Source organism: Cupressus sempervirens, chromosome 11, assembly GCF_028749045.1.
Source record: "Cupressus sempervirens isolate cs-2001-9-10 chromosome 11, ASM2874904v1, whole genome shotgun sequence".
Classification (NCBI taxonomy): domain Eukaryota; kingdom Viridiplantae; phylum Streptophyta; class Pinopsida; order Cupressales; family Cupressaceae; genus Cupressus; species Cupressus sempervirens.
Window position 1 is genome coordinate 689,226,968 of NC_143128.1, and position 25,619 is coordinate 689,252,586.

General features: G+C 37.7%; 1 protein-coding gene across 2 annotated transcripts in view; it reads right to left on the reverse strand.

Moving 5' to 3' along the window:
- Positions 1-25,619, reverse strand: part of NRB4 (mediator of RNA polymerase II transcription subunit 15a-like protein) — a 139,625-nt gene that overhangs the window by 36,140 nt on the left and 77,866 nt on the right. For both annotated transcript variants that reach the window (XM_089811543.1, XM_089811542.1), the window contains exons 6-7: positions 25,361-25,435; positions 23,774-25,243 (exon numbers count right to left, since the gene is read on the reverse strand). In XM_089811543.1, the coding sequence (XP_089667669.1) occupies positions 23,774-25,243; positions 25,361-25,435 (1,545 nt within the window). The remainder of the gene's footprint in view (positions 1-23,773; positions 25,244-25,360; positions 25,436-25,619) is intronic.

Consider the following 25,619-nt stretch of genomic DNA (forward strand, 5'->3'; position numbering starts at 1 on the left):
CAAGTTTAAAGTTTTTCTATATTTCTTGCCACTTGGAAAACGTTTATTGTGTTCACATTCTAATTGATATGTTTCAAGTGTCTTGGATTTAAGTGTTTCGTCCAAGATTAGGTACACCCGCCTCGGTTTTGCAGAGCCGAAAGTGCAGGGAATTTGAACTGTGTTGTTTAGTTCCGTTAAGTTGGCCTTAACCGGTTGGATATCCCAACATCGAGCAGGCAAGGCTCGTAGGATTCCAATCTGCGGTTTTGGGGACCAACAGCTTTCAGGAAAGAATCTACTTACCCGTGGAGCGAGTAATGGCAAGATGAAACCTCAAAGTACACTTCTATCTAAAGTTGTAAACAGTGATACCGATAAACCAACACTAACTCAAAGGCTAGTTGAAAGCATACCAGTTTGGTTCTAAGTCCTATTTTAACCTATTCTATAAGAATAACCTCCACCATTTGGGCACAAGGTTTCCAGGAGTAGGGAATTCTAACTATTTTTTGTGAATTTGAGATAGTAATACAAGCTACAGTCAAAGCTCCTAGTCTATGTATTGCCACAACCGCTCCCAATCAAAGCTTTGGCTCCGATTGCTTCTTAAATCACTATGCTCTTTTATTGAACACACAATAATACCATGATTCAAAGACAATAGGCAAAAATCATAGTCAAAGCTTTTAATTTGTTCTATCACAATTGCTTCCAGTCAAAGCTTCAAATTCAATTGCTTTTTTTATTCACTTTTCTCCCAAATTCGTACTATACAATCAAAATTATGCTTGCACAAGTTTGGCAAAGCTTTCTTGTATACAACAAAAGATAATTTTTAACATGGAGGGGGCACTCTTTTATATAGGCAAAGGAGTTGAGAAAAAAGTGGAGGAAAAAGTGGGAGCAACTCAACCAACATTGACTCGGTCGAACTAAACGAGAAATTATTGGGTTACATGCAATTGCACATGCAACTCGCATTACCTGTAATTACACATTTTCATGCAATACATCCGTTTCAATTACAAACATGAAAGAAAAAGAGGAAAGATGTAAAAGAATTGAAACAATCCTAGGGATTGTTCTGAAGGGCCTTGTACTTGGCGATGCAATCCCAGATGATAACACGATTGGGAGTTCCTATATTTTGTGCCACTGCATTCACCTTGATAACCACGACGTTGCGTCTTTTGATAACCTCTTACTCTCTTTGATGAATTGTCCATTGTCATTTGAAAACTTGATGTGATCAAACTTTTCCTCGTTCAAGTTGTCGTGAATTCTCCTTTTGTAGATTAGCACAAACTAGAGTCTAACACTCTGAAAACCCTCTCGATGGTGTCCAAATGTAAACTTGAAACAACTTTCCATCAGCACCTTCAATTTTTTTTTCATTTTTTTTTGAAGTGTTTAGCGCATGGGAATGCGTGCAAATGAGAACTTTTGGTTTTAAAAGTGTGACCTTTAGTCAAAAATGGGTTCTCTAGATGTCATTACACGTAAAGTGAATTATATAATGGAAAATGAGATGCATGCGGATGCGGATGGAGAATGAGTTTACATATAAGTGAGGATGACAGATGAGATGAAATGCATAATGACAAGGGAAGTGGAATAACATGTATTTGCTCATGGAGGTGTAAGTGCATATGGAAGGAATGAATGCAATGTAACTTGAGGTGAAGTGAACTTTATAGACGCCTTTGAGGAAAAGTCAAATCAAAGTACATGGGAAAACATGCATACGACATTTGACTTTTCAAAAAGTGATTTTAAGTCAAAAAATGGGTTTTGGAGATGCAATTACATGTAAAAGACTTTTCATGTAATCATGACATGCGATTGGTTGCGGAAAGTGAGATGAGTGAAAATGGAAGTGGAAAATGAGATAACATGCATGTGCGGATGATGGATGGAAATAAATGTAATCGCATGTGAAGAATGAGATGTGAAGTGTTGTAACATGGAAAGATGGAAATGGAATGAAATGATGCTCTTGCATGAAATAGAAAGTGGAGTGAAGTGAAACATGACCAAGTTCTTGAAAAAGAACTTGCAATTTTTCCAAAAGATGAAAAACAAAAAACAAAAAACAAAACAATGTAAAATAAACACATGCCTTTGGTCTTAAACTCAAACACGTCAAAAAGTAAGTTGCTTTCAAGTGCAAATTCGAATTTGGAATTTGGGAAAATTCCAAAAGTGTGAAAATGAGAGTTTCCATCATTTTTAGAGAAAAAATACACTTTTCATGGCATACATTCGGACAAATGTGCAACTTCAAGCTAAAATATGCATGGAAATAGCAAGATAAGCTAAAATTGAGGAGCACATTTGAAAAAGTCCACTTACTTGGAGATCAAAGAGCCAAAATAGCAATAATCATAGATTTTGAAGACCAATTCTCCTCCAAATCTAGATTCTCAAACAATAATTTGAATGATTTTGTACTTGCACTCAACAAATATTAATGAGCAATGAAGGGTCGCATTTGACATGAAAATGTCAAATATATGGTCTCCAAAGACAAAATCATGTATTAAAACTCAAAAATGACCCCTCTTGATCAAAGGTATGGGCTGGAAATGTCAGTTTTTGAGTTTTTTGAAAAAGAACATGACTTTTTTATGCAAAAGTCTGGGCCGTTTTTGCAAAAATGTGGCCAAAAAATGTATGTTTTTGAGTCATTTTGACTTGTGAATGCAAAAACGACTTCCCCAAATGCTAATACATGGATCCAAATGCAAAAAAGTGACTTCAAAATGCATAAAAGTGGATTAAAATCCCTATTTTCTGGGCATTTTTAGAAAAAACGTGATTCATAGAAGGAATGAAACAATAACATTTTGACTTCCAAACACCAAAACGTAAGCAAAGATGCAATGCAAACCACTAAAAATGCCAAATTGATTCCTCTTGCTAAAACGTGAGCTAAAAAAGAAGACTTTTGGTGACTTTCTCAAAAACGTACCCTTGAAAGGAGTTAAAATAATGTTTTTTGGCAAGAAAAATTCACATACATTGTTTGGAAACCCATGGATTGGTAAAAACGACCATATTGGAGAAGATTTCAAGAAAAACCATGAAGGAAATCAATCAAAATCTTCAAAAACGGGTTCTTGAGAGTTCTTTGAATGTGTTTTTCTCCAAAACAGGTTTTAGAAGGGCAAGAACATGAGATTTCATGCAAAACACACATTTTTATGGTCATGAGATTTCATGCAAAACACACCTTTCTATGGTCAATGCATATTTTAAAAACATGCTAAGATGCAAAACTCACCTTTTGGAGGTGAAAGCATATATTAAAAACTCACTTTTAGCATAAAACTCGCCCTTTTGATGTGGATGCATGTTTTAAGTGAAAACTCAACTTTTTGGTGCAATGGCATAGTTAAGTTACAGAGCTCACATTGTTTATGTCATTACACATTTCAAGTGAGCTTATATGCAATGGCATCAAAAAGGTCCACTTTTGATGACTTAATACTTCTAAGTTGAAATTTACATGCAATCATGAAAAAGATCCACTTTTGATGACTTTAAGTGATTTAATTAGCACATGTCAATTTCAATTCATTAAAATACTACTTAAATGGGACATAAATTATATTTACACATCATATTATCAATATAACATGTAAATATCATTTAAGAAGTAATATTTACTAGAGCATTTGATTTAAATGCTAAAAGTTGAATTGAACTATATAGTTAATATAGTGACTTAAGTGAAAAATCAAAAGGTAACCTCAACTTAAAAATATAACATAAAATGCACTATAGTTACTTTTAAGTGAAAATTGAATTGATAAAGTAACTTAAAACATTACATAAAGTGAATTTAAGTTATATTTTTCGTAAAGTGAATGTCAAATTAAAAATATAACATGACATTTTTAATTCATGTTGTTGCATCAAACATGTCCACTTTTTGGGCACTAAAATGGTCATATCTTTTGATTGCCAACTCCAATTAAGCCCTAAAATAAATCAAATCAAAGGGAAAACCAAAAGCAATTACTTGAGCAAAACCAAAGGATTAAAAACTAAGAGAGACACACTCAAAAACGAGGAAAATAACGCTAAAAAACGAAAGACTTGACAAAAACCTTCAATAAAATAATTCATTATATCAATTGGAGTCGTTTGATTGATCAATACAAACCAATTAAATAATGGAATAAGCTTGGAGAAATACGAAACTAGCTTGGAAAAGTTTCGTACTGTTACCTACATTTTGTGGAGACAAAATGCAGGACAACAAAAGGCACATAGTAGTAGATATATATTTTCTAGTTCTATTACCCCTTCTTTGCATCTTCCTCTAATTGCATGACACGACATCGATATGAGATGACAAGACATAGACATAGCTAAAGGAAGATAGCCAACCATAAATAAGCCTCAAGAGTTTTATTTTTTCCTTTCTAGACAAATTTTCCTTCCTAAGTATCCTTCTTAATCAATATTTATCACCTCTAGTTTTATACATGTCTTTCTTGTACATGTCACATCTAGTTCTCACAGTTTATAGTGTTTTACAAATATCCCTTGGGATCTGGATAATTCCTAGGATTATTAAGAGTTAAGTTGAATCGGGAATGGTGAATCTCATAAATTCAAGTTTTTGCCAGCCCGAACCTAGGCAGACCCACAGTCCAAAACAAGGACCCTACCTAACCCGTAGCGAACCCACAACGAACCCAAGAGGACCCGTCGCGAACCCAGAGGACCTGAAGCAAACCCGAGAGAACCCATGATGAACCTAGGAGGATCCACGGGTTTCTCTTGTTTTTCTGTATATATAATGCATATATATATATATATATATATATATTTATTTATTTATTTATATGCATATATACTCATGAACCCGAATTCGTTCTAGAAACCAAATCAGTAACCTAGTATATTTTTTCGTAAAATTCAATTAGAAAATTTATTAAATTAAAAATTTACATCTTGAAAGACAAATGCATGGTCTTAAAGCCAAAAAGCATGTGGAAAACACATTTTAACTAGCATTTTACCTGCATAGACATTTTAACCCATGGGTTTTTGTGTCTTAAAAAACACAAGAGTTAAACTTGTGAGTACTCACCTAGTAAAAAAAAATGCGTACTCGGCAACTTGGCGAGTACCAGAGAGTTTGCAAACTATGGTTTCAATAATTGAAACTTTTGACATTAGTTTTAAGTTTTATATTTCAATCATCAAATGGATTCTCTAAGTCATCAAAAACAACATCATTATCATTGACATTAGATGATTCACAAACAATGCCAATGCCACTTTCACTTACACTAATTGTGTTCTTGCTATCCATGTCCTCAAATGCAAAAAGATGGGAAATAATAATGTTCAAATCCGCATGCTCTAGCTCTATACCCACATCTTCAAATCCCTGTAGTTTTTCAATATTCATTTTACTTGTGTGAAAGGAGATGCAAGTTGTGAAGCACGTATACTAAGTTCTCCACTCTTTTGATTGCAATCTATTACACTTCCCTGAGTGGATGAAATAATGTGTTCCAATTTCTTTCTGATGCCAGTGGACTTCAAAAAAATTTATAAAATCAATGTAACATCAAGATTTCTTATAACTACTTTTAACTTTTAACTAACTGAACTGTTTTCATTTTATTCCCAATCAAATTTCATAATCAGCTGAAAATAAGTCTAGTCTAAATTGTTGAGATTAAATTTAAACTAAAAATTGAAATTATACCTAATCAATTTACTGATATTCAAACTTAATCTAAATGTTGAAATTTAATTCTAGGCTAAACACTGGAATGGAAGAATGCATTTAACATGCTACAAAAACTAACAAGTATCTATTCCAAAGAAAAATCTTTCAGCTAAAAAAAAAAACTAAGTCTTAAGATAAGAAACATACTGATTTACTTGAGAGACTTTTTCCAATTAATTGTTCAAGCTTGACTTTGGTGAGAGGAGAAGCATTATCATTGGCTTAACCTCCCAACCGCGGACCTTTTACTTATCCCCACATGTTCTAATTTAATAGAACGGCCCCCCCTACCCTGAGGTCGAGCATGGGACGTTCATTGATCCAGCCATCGGAGTATTCAGGTGGGTTGAGGTCCCAATAGCTATTCGAATGAATAATTGAAGCATCAGGACAACAACGTGATCCATTTGTTGTGGCAAGTCTGCCTATTATCGCCTTGGCTAAGGATTTCAGAAGTGGGTTTAGAAACTCAATCTCCACCACTCAGCTTGACAACTACTTTTCAAAGTAAAAACCGCATGAGCTAAATGTATTTAAATCTGTTTATGTAATTTTTAAGTTACTGATTTCCTTCTTGTTTTCAATTGATAACAGGTTCATTAACTCCTTATCACCATTTTTCGGGCCATCGGTCAGTGACTCACTAGTACATGAACCTACATTTGTTATTGTAAGAAATGCACCTACATCACCTTTTCTGGCATTGACCAAATGATTTTCTTGATGATCTTTTATAGTTATCTGTTATTGACTCACTTTTTCAGAGTTTAAATGAGAGTTTAAAAGATGCTCTTTATCAGACTTTAATCACAAGGAACAGGCATACGTTTTAATTCATTCAAACAGTTGGATATTATTGACCTTTGACTTACACAGCAGAGAATTTAATCTTTATGCTACTTACATGGATAGATATCACAAGCCTTAAGAAGGACTAAGACTATTCAAGTAATTACAGAGAGGAATTCGAATCGCTATAATTGTAATAAGAAAGACATAACAAAAGAGATATCAGCTTTTGATGCCGACTCAGCTAGACGTGGTAATAGAAAAGAGATTTTAATAAATCACAACTATTCCTTACGTGACACAGCTATGAAGATGGTTGCTCTTTCTATAATCAAACTTCCTTTCCAAACTTCCGCGGCTTCCAAGATGTAATGTTACAATCACAAAGGCTACATAGGTTCTGCCATCTACTTAGAAACTCAAGAGGTAATGTTGGGAGTTTGTATGGAGTCGGGTTCATATGTTAAAGGTTCTGAAACTAAATAGAATGATAGACGTGAGCAAGGCAATGAGTGGGTAATTGCGGGATGGATGTGAGTCGGCTAACCAAGGTTGCCCAATAGACGACAAGGCCAGTCTATTTATCTTTTTGAACCTGGCCTTACGGCTTCCTCCATTACAAGATCATTTTCGACTTATGAAATTGAAAAGAAAGAATAGGAAAAAGAAAACGAAAAGAGGAAAGATGAAGGGTCAATTTTAATTATATTATTTTATGTTATTTTATTGTCTTTGTTAGGTTTATAAATAAGGTGGCATAAGGTGGCTATGTTTGATTAGAAAAATTTAATGTAAAGGTGTCATTTTATGTTTATATATTTATAATCTTAATTAAGAGAGTAAAATAATATCAAATGATATTATTATTTGATAAATTTATTTAAGGTAATAATTTTTTTGTTTATATTTATTATTTAATTAATTTTTAGCTTTAGTTCTAGCTCATGTGGATTCACCAAGAAAATTTGTTGTCAAGCCCTAATAAACTTGCCAAGGCGGTTTTAGGTCAAACCTGTCATTTCTAATGACTGAATCTTATGACCATCCCATTTTGATGACCTCATTTCGTAATGCTTCCCCTCTTTCTCCAATCTTCCTCCTACAACCTTTAAGAACAACAATCTCGCCAAAACATCCTTTCATGTTTCATAATTTGTTATATAATATCGTTAGGAAAATTCATCATAAATACTAACTGATTCATAAGAAAATAAACTGTCTTCATTTTCACATAATTACAACTGCTAACTTTAACTGACTCAATTTCACATGATCGATGCAACGGCTAAAGATAACTGCTTCACTTTCACATGAATGAGAATAAGTAAAACAACGACTATAACGTTAATTGACTCAATTTCACATGATCAATGCAATGGCTAAAGATAACTGCTTCAATTTCACATGAACAAGAATAAGTAAAACAACGGCTATAACTTTAACTAACTCAATTTCAAATGATTGATGCAACGGCTAAAGATAACTGCTTCAACTTCACATGAACAAGAATAAGTAAAACAACGGCTATAACTACCATGATAAAACAATGACTAATTTCAACTGAGCACGAGAAATTATTTTGGTTCATCGGCTATAATAGCTTAAAAAAAAGTTTGAGGCAAAAATTGGGATGTAACAATCAGTGACCAGGTCTCTGGATTCACCTTGGGTTTGCTCGAGTTCATCCTGGATTCACCCCAAGCCAATTGGAGCTCCTTGGAATAACCTCAGGCTAGACGGTAGAGTAATAAACTCGGACTGGTACTGGGTTTGAACCAAACAAGTATCAAGCACTCTAGGGGGTGAACCCTGTAAGTATTTTGAAAACTTGGATTATGATCTAGACACAACCAAACTGGTTGCTTTCTCGTGCATTTTGGGCAAGTAAATATTGACCCTCCCCTAAACTTAAACCATTTCAGTTTAGCGAGTTCTCCATCACTCACGATTCTTCAAATTGAATTGGGTTTCTGAAAGACCTTTCCCCTAGTAATCCATTTCCTTTTGTCTCGTCTCCAATGTTAAGGATTCGATCAATCACGAGTGACATGATATTGAGGAAACTGAAATCTTGTGCTCTGTTGGATTTGCAATTGAAAGAAATCCTTTGGCTAGAAAAGGTTTGAGGGTTCGGTTGTTCGCCAATGAAAGTGGTAAGTGAGTTGGGTTTAGAATGTCGTGAGACAATTCGGTTCCTATCTACTGCTGGTGTTGAAAGGAGAATTACGAAGAGCCCCCCTCCAAACTTCCCAAACATATAATTGTATCCAATTCCAAAATTTGGGAAAACTGAAATCTCAAGTTTTGATGGGTTTGACGTTGCAATAAATGCTTTCTCGTGCATTTTGAACAGAAAAAGCTTGACCCTCCACCAAACTTACAAGCATAAAATTTCAAAATTTTGAAGAAACTGAAATCTTGTGCTCTGGGATTTGCAATTGCAAGAAATCCTTTGGCGAGAAAAGTTTTGACCCTCCAAACTTCCCAAACATATAATTGTATAAAATTCCAAAATTTGGGGAAACTGAAATCTCAAGTTTTGATGGGTTTGATGTTGCAACAAAATCCTCTCAACATTTGTGGAGGGTACTTGTCAAATGAATTTTGAATTACTTCAATTTCCACTTTTAGGTGTTTATTTCCTGCTAAAAATAGCTATATAGGTAGCATCATCAGAATTTAAAAAATCAGTTTGGTAGCTTCAGATTTCTTCTCTGAGTTTACTTTTGGCTTAAATTAAACATCACTTACATAGTGGTGTCATGTGAATTTATTGTGCATGTTTCCTTAATTCAATTTAACACTAAGATTCTATAATTTCATGTGTTGTGCATTAGATTCTGACTAAATTGAACTAAAAACTTGTACATAGCATTTCTATGTTTAAAAGGACGTCTTTCTATTTTACTACTTGTATAGCTTGGTAGTACATAGTATGAGTGTAAAACAGTCATAGTTGTGGAAATCCTCATATCTTGTTCATTGTTGTTGTCATTGTCTTCTTTTAGCCATATCAATCGACTAAGAATTAATTGACAATTATAAGTGATACGATTGAATTGAATTGAATTTACACTGCAACTTATAATCAAAAAGATGCAACAAGTATGAGTCATGGAAATTCATCAAAAACCATTACATTCTCCATTGAAATCAAAACAATTTATCTTACAATTGAGAAATTGGAAGAGCGCCATGCAACAAGTTGAAATAAACATGAATCTACTGTATCTACAATGATTTTTTTTTAATTTCTCCAGGTCTTACAACAATGTCTCCTTTTCCTATCCTACTTCTAGTCTAAGGAGCAATAGCTCTTTACTTCTACGAGCTAATTGTCTATGAATCTATCTATGAATTACAAATGAGAAGGTAGGGCCTTTTACAAAGCTCCTTCTACAACTAAGCAGCAAAGATTGATTTGAAATCAAGGGCCATGATTACAAGACGAAACCCTAATTAGTGTTTTAGTATTACTAACAATAGCTTATGTGTCATAAAGTAGTGGGGCTACATAGATGAATAAGAGGACAAGTTGTATACCAGCAAGAAAGTCAGCCAAGTAGACCAATAACGGGGAAAGATTTCAACTATGTTATTAAAAGCCCTTTTGCCCAAAATAGCCTATGCTTGCTTCCTTTCTCTAAATGCAATGAATATGGGCATGTCAATTTGAATGCCTTTAATTAACTAGTGAAGATGATTGGGTGCCATGTTAGCACGATAGGCGCCATGTAAATTTGGTAACTCATCACAGGCAATAGTTTCTAACTGCATTATTTTGTGGCCGAGGTCCTAACTTTGATTGACTCTTCTAGAACTATCTCTCCTTGATCACTTTCTTCCTTCCATGTATTTTCATGGGAATTCACCTTGAAATGGATTGGACTCCCTTGTTGATGATTCTATCATTCTGGAGTTTCTAACACAAAATTGTCTTGGTTTTCCAGAAGAAATTCAAGATAATACATTCTTCTTTTTGCATTTGTAATTTAGCATTGATCTTTGAGGTCTTCAATCTTAAATGCCTTGAGCTAAATTGTCTGGAACTAGAAATCCAGAATTTAATGTCAAGAATTAGAACACCTTGAACTAGATTTCTCATGTTGTCCTTGTACTTCCTTTGACTAAATTTCTTCATCCTAAATCTTTCTTGCACTAATTTATTTCATCCTCTAACTTGACACAATGCTATATTTCATCGAAATATCACCTTAGACATTAAATTTAAATCCTCATGTCATTTCTCCACCTTGGGCACATATGAGATCTAGAGAGGGAATTTCCACTTGACTACCTTGGTCAAATTTCAACGTGATCCATGATTTGAGTACTTAAGCAAATATTAGGAGAGGAAGAATTTCTCCATACTTACCAAACTTTTAGTTTTCCCCATTTCCATCTTGGGTGCATTCTAGAGGATGTCAAGAAATTTTCCTTGCCTTACTCAAAAATCCTAAATGCCTTGTCATCTTGAGCACATTTGAGCAAAGGAGGAATTTTGGATTAATGAAAAAATCCTTGGTCATAGTGAATTTCCTCTCTTTGGTGCATTTTGGGGGTGAAGGAGGATTTTTTCTTTGAATTCCTTGCATGTGGGAAATTAGCATTTCTGAGCTTGGAGAAGGAATTCTCTTGTACTTAGCCATTTGTTTTTGTATTCTTCTATGCTCTTCCACTTTGGGCACATTTTAAGAGTCAAGGGATTTTCATATACTTAGCCATTTTTTATCTTTCCTTGTTCTCTCCAACTTGGGCACATATTAGACAGAGGAGGAATATTCCAACACTTGGCCATTTTTTTAATGTTTTCATGCTCTTTCACTTTGGGCGCATTGGAGGAGTCAAGGAATTTTCTTATGCTTAGCCATTTTATTATATTTCCTTGTCCTCTCCAACTTGCATGTAAACTAGACATGAATGAGGAACTTTCCAACACTTAGCTGATTTTTTTAACATTTTCATACTCTTTCACTTTGGGCACGCTTGAGCAGTCAAGGAATTTTTTTATACTTAGCCATTTTTTTTTTCTTTGCTTGTTCTCTCCAGCTAGGATGCATATTAGAGGTGGAGGAGGAATTTCCCAACATAGAGCCATTTTCTTAATATTTTCATGTTCTTTCACTTTAAGTGCTATTGAGTAGTCAAGGAATTTCCTTAGCCATTTCTTGATCCATCATTCCCTCCAACTTGGGCGCATATTAGACATGGGGAAGGAATTTTCCATTTTGAAGAAATTCTTTGGACTAGGAAAATTCCCCCTCATGGGTGCAAATGGAGCATGGGGAGGAATTTTTCCATTTTCAAGAAATTCCTTGATCTCTAGGAATTCCACTCTTGGGCAGGAATGGAGAATGATTTTTCCATTTTGAACAAATTCCTTGCACTTTAGGAATTCTCCCTCTTTGGCGCAAATGGAGCATGGAAAAAGATTTTTCCATTTTAAAGAAATTTCATGGACTTTGGGAATTCCCTCTCCTAAGTGCACTTTGAGGGTGGAAGATTTTCTCCACACTTAGCCAAATTTGGGTCATCTGCCTTAGCTGTTCATTTTTCCGAATTTAAAGTTAGATAGTATCTACTTATTCCTTGTTAGTGCTCATCAATTGCCAAAGATAGACCTTGCCAAAAATAGACGTACAAAAAACATTAAGTTTGTTCAAACACAAAATTAGACCAATTCGGGACACAATGAAATTCACTAAAAATACAATGCTAAAAATAGTAAGTTGTTCCAAGCTCAGAATTAGACCATTCCAAGGCATAGTGAAACTTACTAGGAATAGACAACTAAAAATAGTAAGTTCTTCCAAACTCAAAATTAGGTCATTCTAAGATGTAGAGGAACTTACTAAAAATCAATATTTTCAAAATACAAACTACATTGAAATGATCAAGATTTCACTTACATTCTCTCTGAAAAATCAATTCCTTTTCACACTTGACCAAATTATATATTTTTCACAAACTTTCCCTTTTCAGAACCAAAGGCAAATGACAACCAATTCCATACTTAGCATGAATCATCTATATATTTCAAAGGACGGGAGAAGACACTAACCATAAAAGACTTAGCTTATTCAGCAAAATAAGGGGGTCCCCATTTGCAATGGAGCAATGCATGAAAAGGTCACAACAAAGTCAAATTACAATATTGATATCAAGATTCAACTATGTAGATTTTGTTTAGCGCATAGGTTAATTAAGAAATGCACACAAACAATGAACATGGACAGCAGAACAACTTAGATTATTCGTATATGCTAGAACATTACATTATGCTTCATAAGATAAGATGATTTACAATGATCCCAGACGGAGTATAAATACTATCCGCCAAACCTTCCCGAAGGAGTCCATCGACCACAAACATTATGTTCGCTACAAACTATTTACCCGTCGGCTACAAAACCTTTACCGACGACGTCGGCTACAGAATACAAAAACACCGACGACAATCAAGTCGACTGACAGTTTCTACCGACAACATCATCCCCCCCAAAAAAAAAAGTCGTCTCCGGACGACAATTACAAAATATCTAAGACAAAATATATTAACGGACTGATTACAACAAGATAAATCTGCTTCTGACACATCACTTTCACCTTCGTTCCATGCCTGTAGCCTCTGCTAACACAATACTGCCTCCTTAATGAAGCTGACCTTGATAGCCACCTGTGCTGTTTTTTCTGTTTTCAACTCCTCAGTACCCTGAGCCAAGTGTCGCTGCACTGCCTCCAACTAGATGATCAGCTCCTCCCGAGCTCTCTATGCATCCACCAAGATAGCCTCTTGGCCAACAACTACTCCCAGTGCCTCTGGTACACAGACACTCCATGCCTGCAACAGCTTCAAGTCTTCTCAACTGGTCACACTTCATGACTGATGTTCGCAACGACTGGGGACCCCGCGGGGGCGCTGCGCCTCGACAACGGCGCCAAATGTTTGTCGTCGGTAGAAATTGTGTATCGGCCGACGGGTCCCTTCGGAAAGGAAATTGTGTATCAACCGACGAGTCCCTTCGGAAAAGAAATTGTATATCAGCCGACGGGTCCCTTCGAGAAGGAAATTGTGTATCAGCCGATGGGTCCCTTCGGAAAGGTTTTCATTATGTAGCAGACATAATGTATCTGGCCGACGGGTACCTTCGAGAAAGTTCTTCGAAAAGTATTTATAACCCCTTCGGGAAGCATTGTAATCATGATATCATACCATCGAAGTATAATGTACTGTGGGCATATGCGAATAATAATAAGAATTCTACTGGTTGCTGTTCATGTTCGTATTCTTTGTCTGTGTGCGTTTCTTAATTAATCCATACGGTAAACATTTGGCGCTGTTGCCCGATGGACCTGGTACGCAGGCAAGCGGATATGAATTAAATGCCGAATCAATTGAACAAAGATAAGAGTAGGCTGAAGGAAAAAGATGACATACGCGTTGCGCAAGAAAATTTACTTTTGGTTCAGCAGACAGAGCGTCGAAGGAGATTTCAAAAAATTGCCGACGGAACCAAGAGCACGGAAGGATTTTTGAAGGAGACTCAACAACGGCTTGAGTTGGTGGAAGAAGCGAGGGAGGAGTTTCTGAACCTGCATACGCCACGAGAAGAGAATCCTGACGGAAGGAGATCGACTCGCATGGCTCAGAGTTGAGCGTGGAGTGACCTCTTCGTCCGAGATATACTTCCGAAACGAATGGCTTCGGTTGACGAACCCTCTTCTTCACCAAACAGCGCGGGTGTTGAAAACAGCACGGAAGCAAAAAACAACACGGGTATTGAAAACAGCGAGGAAGCAGAAAACAACGCGAGTGTTGAAAACAGCACGGGTGTAGAAAACAGCGCGGGTGTGCAGAACAGCGCGGGTGTTCAAAACAGCGCAGGAGCTCAGAACAGCGCGGGTGCTCAAAACAGCGCGGGAGTACAAAATAGCGCAGGTACACAACAAAACCTCCAACATACAGTGATAATGGCAGGTCCAAAGGAAAAGTTGCCTAAATTTGATGGTGATGAAGCAACTGATCCCATTCGACATTGTAAAACATGTGAAACAATCTAGAGGGCAAATGGCATAATAGATACAAACGAATGGATCCGAAATTTCCCGCTACCCTACGGGGTGTTGCGATTGATTGGTTTACTGATGCTGATCCACAGAAATTAAATAGTTGGGATAATATTAAGAAGGAGTTCATCGCAGAATTTCAACTTTTGCGTGATGATAATGAAATTGTAGCTGAGATATTCAATACCAAGCAAAAGAAGAATGAAACAGTACGGGTCTTCGCCAGGAGATTGAAGGACTTAATCAGTAAAATGGAGAATAAGCCGGCAGATGGACTCCAGAAAAGATGGTTCATTGAAGGCCTTCACCCGAAGCTGCGGAAAAAGATGAAGATCGTGCCACCATCGACATACATTGAAGCGTACAATCGGGCAATGAACCTCAAAAGTGACCAAAAGACAAAGAAGAAAAAGAAGACCAGCTCATCAGATTCAGATAATGATGACCCTTCAGGAGAAGATAGCAGCAACGATGACGAGGGCAGCAACAAGAAGGTCCGTGCCCTCCAGAAGGACATGATGCGGATGATGAAGGAATTCAAAAACATGAACAAGGAGACTAAGGGTAATGATCTATGGTGCACGGAGTGTAAGAAAGAAGGCCATACGAAGGGATCCTGCCCAAAAGATCAATTTTGTGAAATTTGCCAGATCCTCGAACACTCGATAAAGGAATGCCATTTCAATTTAAAAACAAGGACACCGCAGCAAGTGTTCCTGTCACAGGAGGCATCCCCATCAGGAGGGAACGGGAACACCAGTACGGAAGGTGCCACATCAGGCGGATATAGAAACAACCGGCACGGTCCAAACAACAACAGCAATAACAACAATGGTGGCAACAACAACAATGGAGAAAGGAGTCGAATTCAGTACAATGCGAATAGTCAGCTGATAGTTCAATGTTACGCATGCAATCTGTGGGGTCACTTCGCCCGAGAGTGCACAACGGCGAACACACCGAAGTTGCTATGCCGATGGTGTGGACCTGGTGATCATGAAGATGCTAGGTGTCCGAAGTCGGGAGTAAACTTGATCACCGTCAGGACGGACGAAGAAGAGGTTTTGGCCATCACACGGCAGCAAGCGAAAGTGTACCCTGACCCGGCGGAAGAAAAGAAGAGACTGGAGGAAGCACGGGTAGAGATCCAGAAAGCAACACAGGCAGAAACGGCACACCTGAAGGACACGCCGAGTACTTCCGTACGGAACTGTGCAGAACAGAACATTGTACGGCAAATATTGCAAGCCGAGATACCCATCAGGATAAGTGATCTGTTGCTCACTATGCCTCAGCTCCGATCGGCACTCACAAACATCGTTCCCGCTGCTCAACTACCAGGAGAACATGGAAGGAAGCAAGAAAGTGGAGTAAGTACAGTGGACAAAAAGGAGAAGGAAAGTGGCGCAAGTGCAGAAGATTCGATGTTGCTAGCCCTCTCATCCGGACGCCATCTGGCAATCGTCGAAATGGGAATTCTCGGGACTGTATTGACGGAAACAATTGTGGACGGAGGGTCCGGTGTCAATGTGTTGTCTAAAGACACCTGGAAAAGATTAGGACAACCGACATTATGGCCGCCTACATTCCAACTGTTAACAGCCGATCAACATGGAATCAAGCCATTGGGAGTCCTGACAGCACAACCAGTGATGATTGGAACACAACCATTCCTGTTGGACTTTGTCGTGATCCCACTGAAGCGGAAAGGATATGATGCCATTCTGGGCCGGGGGTGGCTGATAGAAGCCAAGGCGAAGCACGATTGGAAGAAAAATACTTTATCACTTGAAAGCAAAGGCCGGAAGTATGTCATTGATCTACACACTCAGATGGTTGGAGAAGCTCTATCGTCGGATTCTGAAGGAGAAGACGATGAGAGGAGACAGAGTATGGAACCCGATCAGAAGGGAGTCCTACGATTGGAAGGAGATGATGATCTAGATTCAGTAAATGGTCTTTACCATTGGCAGATAGAGGATTACGAGCTCTTTCCAAGTTGTAATATGCTAAGGATTGACAAAGGTAAGAAAGAAGGAAATGAATGTCCGAAGGAATACAGAGAAGCCGAAGGAGAAAATGAATGTCCGAAGGAACACAAAGAAGCCGAAAGAGGAAATGAATGTCCGAAGGAACACAGAGAAGCCGACGGAAGAAATGAATGTGGAGAAGCCGAAGGAGGAAATGAATGTTCGAAGCAACACAGAAAAGCTGAAGAAGGAAACGCGGGTATGACTGAAGCTGAAAAACAGAACATACAGTACGAACCCAAAAGAAGGAAAGATTCTACTATACGACTGCGTCGGAAGAAAGTATTACGTCGAACCACAAATATAGCAGAAAGGTGCCAGCAGCAAGGAAGACACACGATACGGTCTGCACAGGCAACAAAGAGGAAGGGTTCAATAAAAGTTGTAGCAGTATAGAGTGAATGTGTTATTGACGGACAAAAGGGGCAGCTGACGGAGTCCACGGTAACGAGCTTCAAGAACAAACTGGGCAATATGGAGATGACACAGAACAAGCGTAGCAGGTTTCAACTCGGACAGTGGGTATTGAAGTACGACGGCCGGAATGAGATCAAACCAGGCAAGTTCAAGGTTAAGTGGGTCGGGCCGTATCAGATTCGGGAAGTAGGGGACAATGGAGCAATCAAATTATGGACTTTGGATAGACACGAAGTGCCTCAGGCGGTGAATGGGTCGAAGTTGAAGATATATCACGAGCGGAAGACTTCTGCGTTAGAAAATGGCCTTCGGGAGACCCCTTCGTCATTGCAGACCAACAGTGACGACGATCGAAGGGTAAACTGACTTTGCTATTCTGTCTTAAAATTTAATTAAAAAATAATAATAATAAAAAACAAAAAAAGGAAAAAAAAAAAAAAAAAAAGAGAGGGAGAGAAAAGGTACCGTATGGTTTAGTATCGTACGGATTTCATTGCCAGGGTACGGATTTCATTGCCCGGGTACGGATTTCATCGCCCGTACGGATTTCATCACCACCGTACGGATTTCACAGTAAAGGGGCGCTGTACAGTTTCTACAAACACCGTACGGATTTCTCAGAGGATGGACTCTTTCATACGATTTCCAGAAAAAAGAGCACCGTACGGTTTTTAAGGGAGAGTACCGTACGGTATTCAGTATATGTAGGAAGGAGCAGCACCGTACGGATTTCACAGTAAAGAAGGAATATTGTACGATTTTTAATATCTGAAGGTGGGTGTACGTTTTCCAGTTCACATCTAAAGAATGGTGTACGGTTTTTGCAGTATGGTTTTTTTAAGACAAGGTACGGGTTTCAAATTTGAAGTACAGTTTTAAGGCAATGTATGGTTTCCACCTTCAAAGTTGTTGTACGGTTTTTCTATGCCTCAGAAGATTAACGTACAGTTTCTGGAGCCAAAATTTGTTAATTTTCATTGTACGGATTTTTCAAGACTGGGTGGGATATTGCAGTACGGCTTTTTCAAGAGGATTGGAATCCAGATTGTGTCAAGTTGGAAGCCGTACGGATTTCATCACAGAAGTGTGACGAGGTTTTCTAACAAAAAAAAAAAACGACGACAGAATCAAGTTGTTCAGAATGAGTGACAGATGATGCCAAAGGGAAGGGGACGCATCCGTGGTTGCCAGAAAGAGTGCAGAATCGGCAGATAATGACAAAAATGGTGTGTTCTGTGCATTTCTATGTGGGTTGCGAAGTCCTAATTTGGTCTTGGCGTCAAGGGGCAGCGTTGCCCCCTGGACCCCCAGTCGTTGCGGATATTAGTCATGGGAGTCTGACCAGTTGCAAAGACTTGGAGCTGCTGCAAGCATAGAGTGTCTATGTATCAAAGGCACTGAGAGTAGGTGTTGGCTGTGAGGCTGTCTTGGTGGATGCGTAGAAAGCTCGGGAGGAGTTGATCATCCAGTTGGAGGCAATGCAGCGACACTTAGCTCAAGGTACCGAGGAGTTGGAAGCAGAGGAAGCAGCACAGGTGGCTATCAAGGTCAGCTTGAGGAGTCAGTATTGTGTTAGCAAAGGCTATAGATGCAACGGGATGAATGTGAAAGTGATATGGTAGATCAATATTATTGTATTAGTTGTTTGAGTTTTGTTCTGTAGTCGTCAAGAGACGACTTTTCTTTTTGGGGGGGATGATGTCATCGGTAGAAATTGTGTATCGACCGACGGGTCCCTTCGGAAAGGAAATTGTGTATCAGCCGACGGGTCCCTTCAGAAAGGAAATTGTGTATCAGCCGACGGGTCCCTTTGGGAAGGAAATTGTGTATCAGCCGATGGGTCCCTTCGAAAAGGTTTTTATTATGTAGCGGACATAATGTATCTGGCCGACGGGTACCTTCGGGAAAGTTCTTCGGAAAGTATTTATAACTCCTTCGGGAAGCATTGTAATCATGCTATCATACCATCGAAGTATAATGTACTGTGGGCATATGCGAATAATAATAAGAATTCTGCTGGTTGCTGTTCATGTTCGTATTCTTTGTCTGTGTGCGTTTCTTAATTAATCCATACGGTAAACAATGTTTACCGCATAGATTAATTAAGAAATGCACACAGACAATGAACACGAACAACAAAACTCCTTAGATTATTCGCATATGCCAGAACATTACATTATGCTTCATAAGATAAAATGATTTACAATGATCCCAGACAGGGTATAAATACTATCCGCCGAACCTTCCCGAAGGAGTCTGTCGGCCACAAACATTATGTCCGTTACAAACTATTTACCCATCGGCTACAAAATCTTTACTGACGACATCAGCTACAGAATAAAAAAACACCGACGACAGATTTCAAGTCAAACTCACTGACCCATGATTCATGAGTGAGGTTCACAAGAACCCATCTCTCATGAGAATGAATGGTCCACCTAGGCAATCATTGCATCTAGGTGATGCTCAAGGAGCGTAAGCATTGGGCCTTCCTAGGAAGTCACCTATCCGAGTACTACTCCAACTCAAGCGCCAATTAAACATGGAATTTCCTCCCAGGTTAAACCCACTTATCTTGCAATAACAAATTCACAGTAAAGGGCTGCTATAGAAGCCACCACTGAATTATAATCCCTGGGCAGTAAGAGAGAGCTGCTGGGCTCAAACAAATAGGCACAGACAAGAGCCACCCAAACAACAAAGCAATGAAGCTTGGATGAAATCTCCGAGCAGAATTGGTTAATGCTAGATAGGGATTTTTATCCACCAGTCAGCTATGAGGATCATATGTTTTCGTCCTCAAATCTCCAATGGCAAACAAACAGGATGATTAATCTGTTTTGAGGAGTAATATCACAAGAACTGGATGATGCCATTTAAAGTTGACTTAAATTTAAATAGGCAATTGAGTTATCACTTTTCCCTCCAGAATAGAAAATCAAATCTTCTTTGTCTCTTCAAGAAGCCCTGCATGCACACCCATTGGCCAACAACACTTAAAGGAATAAAACTTAATTACAGAGTACCCAAAGGGCCCTAAAATCTGGGTGCACATACAATAGGATATGCCAAATTATTAAGTCATTTCCTACTTATTTCAAGCCTAAGTGAATTAGAAAACAATATTATGGAACATCCAGTAATCTTATGGAAAAAGGGGACATGACACTTCATTTTTTCCCAGATATCTTATGGAAAAAGGGCAGATCACACTTCATTTTTCCACACCTGTTATGGAGGAAGGGAACATGACACTTCATTTTTCCACAGAAATCCATCCACGACTCCGTGTCCTCGATGTGAGACAATGAAATTTTGAGTCTTTCAAGGCCCCTGAAATGTGCTACGTTCAAATCTTATGGAGAAAGGGAACATGACTTCACTTTTTCACAGAAATCCATGCACAAACCATGTCCACCATGTGAAGACGGTGAAATTTTGGGTCTTTAAAGGCCCCGGACAATGTGCTAAATCAGCAGTTGCCTTTGTCATTGAAATATCTGGGATATATATATAGTCAACACCAGCATATGTTGAGATCACTTAATATAAGCACTAATCAGAGATATTCTGTGGACAATGCATGGACATTTAAGTCAATTTTCCTATGAACTTGCACCTGATGCTCTGAGATCATGTAAGAAACACTTTATGGTCCCCTCTCTCTATCATTGCAGCGGTCATAGACAATAAGTGACTAAAAATATTCACAGGAAAATCAGAGTTATCCATGTTAAAAGTTCTTCACAGCCACGTCATAGTAGCTCACCAACTACACCCCTCATATGGATCAATAGTTTGCTCTGTATCTTGATGAAAAGATGTTAGGATACAACTGATCACTACTTTGGATACCACATGAAGGGGGGGTGCACTTTGCAGACTACTTTTTGTCAATTTTGCTATGTTTTACTGTTTTCTAGATCAATTCCCCAATTAGCACAATTTCTAAAGTACTTTCCGTGAGGTGAGTATAAAATGCATTTAAATGTACTAGATGGATTAACTGTAAACCCTGTGCCTTTTCTGAAAATAGCTTGTAATACATAAATTTCCTATATTTTGAACAATAGTACAATAAATATTAAAATTCCGTCCCTTCAAAATTTTCTGGTGCTATTGTGCATAAGATATTTTCACCCACATACTACAATGATTTTGTAGTTTATGTCAAATGATCTTGTCTACATCAAATTAATAAGATATTATCACATTTGTACATTATTCATATTTAAATTAATACTTACTGTTTTTGGCACCTGTTCAGATGGCAGTGTATGAATAGTGCAAGTTGATGGTTTCAGTGTGCGAGTGGGTAGTGATTCAGGGTTCACGTATGGCACTACGGAAAAGAATAAATTTCCTCTAGGTATGGGTATGGCTGTGTGTGCACGCACTTATAATATATTATAATATATTTATGAAAATTGACAATATAGATTATATTTAATAATTATCAATAATTACAATATATATATATATATATATTACTCCTTTAAAGTTTTATTTTGCTGGAGATTTCTCATAGTGATTTCACAGGCAGAGATGTTTGAAATATTAAAACCAGCATAGGACATGCAAGACAGTGCCATCCAATGAAATGTCCTATATTTATATATTTACAATCACAGATAGGAGTATTCATAATCCCGTGGAAGGCCCTAAAAACCAACCATCTGTATTCTCAATGTATACCTCTTGATGGCAAAGAAGCAGGTGCCCATGGTAAAAATAGTTAGGTGGAAATTCAATTCTTTCTGATAGCAAGCTACCAAATGTTGTATGTGAGAAAAGCTCGCTGTATTATAGTTTGTTCAGCCTTTATTCCATTCCATGGTCAAATGAACTTCCTTTACTTGAAAGCTCTACCCCATAATATTTGGTTGATGATTTTTGTCCAAGCTTTGGCATCCTGGATGTCATGTATGCATTCATTAGCCTATTCCTGCTTCCACTCCCATTTGGTTTGGGAATGAGACCCAGTAGACGTAAAACCAGTGACTTAGCATATAGTTGAAGACATTTTCCTAGCCATGTTGTCTGTCTATTGACACAACTAATTATGGCCTTGAGTGGTAGAAATATACAGTATATTTTTTCTCAGGTGCTCTAATTGGCCAATTGAGATAAATGCATTTATGTTATTGAGTTTCACTGAGCCCAGTTCATAATAGACTGCAATAATGTCAATTCAATTTGTTTGAGCCTTTCCAAACATCCATTCTTAAATGCAATGGTTTGACCAACTGTTGTTGAAACTAAAAATAAAATTGAAAAGAGTTTATCCAGAATCAGGATGACTCTACAGAAATAATTTGGGACACACAGTCAAACCACCTTGATCTTTCGGCATTCTTTCAAATGCTACTGATGCCTGTTCTATTGGGAGTTGATCATTATCATCCCAAAATAAAACAATTATATTCACTTTATCTTCATCAAAATTATAGTATTCATTAATGCTCTACTACTAGACTGAAATAGCATTTTCCAACGGGTGGCTACTGCATTTAAATTGGTGGCAACAATGTATCAATTCATTGTTCTTGAACGAAATATATCAATTCATTGTTCTTGAACGAATTATGCAGACAGAGCTAAAGTCTTATGCCATAGCAAAAATTAACAATCATTTCTTCAGACAGCCTTCGGGCTACATTACTGTCAGCCAACTGCACATTTATCTTCTCATTAGCTATATTAATGACACATCCTCATGCAATTATTTCATCAGCCCCCAATTAACTAGGACAGAAGAAAATTATTACTTTCAAGTTTGAAGTTCAAGGATATAGAAGTCCAGCACAACCAGCCTCAAATAGCATAGCAGAAAAATCTTGATCAACATACAAGGAAGCCAATATTTTCAAAAAGGACTTTACTACAATTTATAAGTTATGTAGGGCATCTTGTGGAGGATTGCTTCATGCTTGTCCGCTTGGCTCGTCTTTATTCAGATAATGGTTGGCCAGCTGAAACTGTGCACTTTTCATCTATATCATCTTAATGGCTATACATAGAAAGTAAAATGCTAAATGCTATTTCTAACCTCTTCTCATACTCACCCTGGGATCACCTACCGACAAAGTTACATCAATAATAAATCCTAAAATGCATCCCATGTCTGTTATTCTTCAAACATGGGAGCATGTAAGAAAATCACTATTAAAAGAGAGCAATTTGAAACATATCCCGTGATTTTATATTGGAATATAATTGCCCTTAATAGACCAGACATGGATAATATTTATGCTTCAAAGATTGTGGGACTGATGTATCAATGACAACATGAATAGTGATTCTATATAGGTTGTAAATTGATACTAATTTTCACAGGTATCAATAGACGTGTAGGAGTACTAATGTATCAACTGTTAAACAGAAAAGTACACTGTGCCTGTTGACATCTTTCTCTCCCAGTAAAGGGTGAGAAAAAGACAAAAATGAATAATGTTAATTTCCATGAACGGTCAAATTAGCTGAATGGGGCTTGAGAGTGCATTAAGTTACAATGGAAAATTAACTGAAAAGTTCAACAGTAAAATAACATAAATCCAATTATAGGGGTTAAGCACCAAACCATATGATCTAACCATATGACTAAAAATAGCCCTGTGAAAAAATTATGCCAATATAACTCATGTTTATGCTTCTTTTTTAAGTTATATAATTCACATTCTCCCAAAAAAAGGCACTGAATATGTTCCCAGCAAAAAATTTTACACATGCATACCACTTTTATCAACCGCTTGAAAGGAGGTTCCTTTGTGCTTAACTTGTCTTCCATAAGAAGTCCAGATGAGACATTTTGGTGTCCGTCCTGGTTAACAATATTCTGAGCAGGGCTAGAAGAAAAATCAGCTAACAGAGGTGAAGCAGAAATTCCTGGTGTGCCAATGGCAAGAGACTGAGAATGGTTCAGTGCATTTGCTGTTTGCTGAAGGCCCTGACTGCTTCCAATATTTGTAATTGCAGATGATTGCTTCTCAGCATCTTCCATGGGTGAAGGTGCTGGCAGGGGGGAGGGTGAAGGTGCCGTAAATGGTGAAGTTACAGATTGAATGGGAGTTCCATGCTTGGGAATAGAAAGTGTTGATGCAATTAGACCTTGTGGATCTAATTGTGGAGAGGATTGCTGTGAGACTTGAGGAGAAACAGCTGGAAGTTGAGGTGAGGAAACAGAATGCGATGACCCTGTCTTAAACTGCGGCTGCTGCTGTTGATAAACTGGACGCTGGTTTAATGTATGATGTTGTTGCATGAACGATTGCGGTTTAATAGAAGGAGATGGTTTCGGCTTTAATTCATTATTCAATTCATTTACTTGTTGAAACTGTGGCATTTGTTGTAGCTGCATATGAGCAGCTTGCTGCTGCTTCTGTTGCTGAAACTGCTGCTGCTGGTTTTGAGGATGTTGCTGCTGGAATTGCTGTTGCTGACTTTGCGGATGTTGCTGGAACTGCTGCTGTTGCTGCTGAATTTGCATTTGCCGAATATTCTTAAATTGCTGTGCATGGAAAATTTCTTGTGGTTTCATTGTTTGGTGATGATGTTGCAGAGTATTTGCATTCAATTGCAAAGGGTTTAAATCATTTTGTTGTAAAGGATTGTTTCCAGACTGCTGTAAAGAGCTCAAGCTATTTTGCTGAAGAGTAATATTATTTTGCTGAAGACCATTAATATTATTATTACTATTCTGTTGGAAGGAAGTCTGCAGAGCACCTATACCATTTCCATTTGTTGAATTTAGACTGGCCCCAGATTGCATTGTAGTTCGATTGTTTTGCAATGTTGTTTGTGCACCAGATTGCTGCAACTGTGGCATGGAACCATGCTGAACAGGTGCAACAGTGTTTGGTTGCATTGGTGTTGCTGAAGCCTGTAAGTTCAGCTGTTGAAGCTGATTTGAATGCTTCTCCTGCTGCTGCAACTGAGGCATTAAAGATTGTGGCTGTTGTGGCATAGAATGTAAATGGTTGCCAGATTGAGGGAGGAATTGTTGATGTCCCTGTTGTTGTTGCAGAGCAGGCTTTCCCGGCTTAAATGAGTTCAGAACACTTTGGATTTGCTTCTCAACAGCATCAATCTTGTCTTCTGGAAAATTATGAGGAATATTGTGCTTTGGAACTTGAAAATATTGCATCATGCGATGAACTTTCACTCTATACAGCTTTAGCTTCTCAAGTTGATCAGCTGCCATAGGCTGGTAAAATAATAATGTTTAAGAATTGATGCCGGTTTGAATGATTTGCCCATGCCATCAGACCATTGATTAAATTATACCATGGAAAAAGTGAGTTGAAAGAAAAAGTAAATCTACCTGCTGACATTTAATAGTAAGCCTGTGGAGCAATTCTCTTAGGTCAGGAAAATACATATCCTTCAGCTTTTGCAGCTGCAAAACAATTGCATCACTCTATCTATAAGATCATTGCTAGAAAGAGAAGTTTTCAGCTTAATAGACTAAAAGGAATGCAGAACACGAATAATTAAATGTACAAATTAGAATAAGATAACAACTATAGAATCATGGATAATGGACATATCATAACAAAGGAAACATATCACAAAAACTCCTT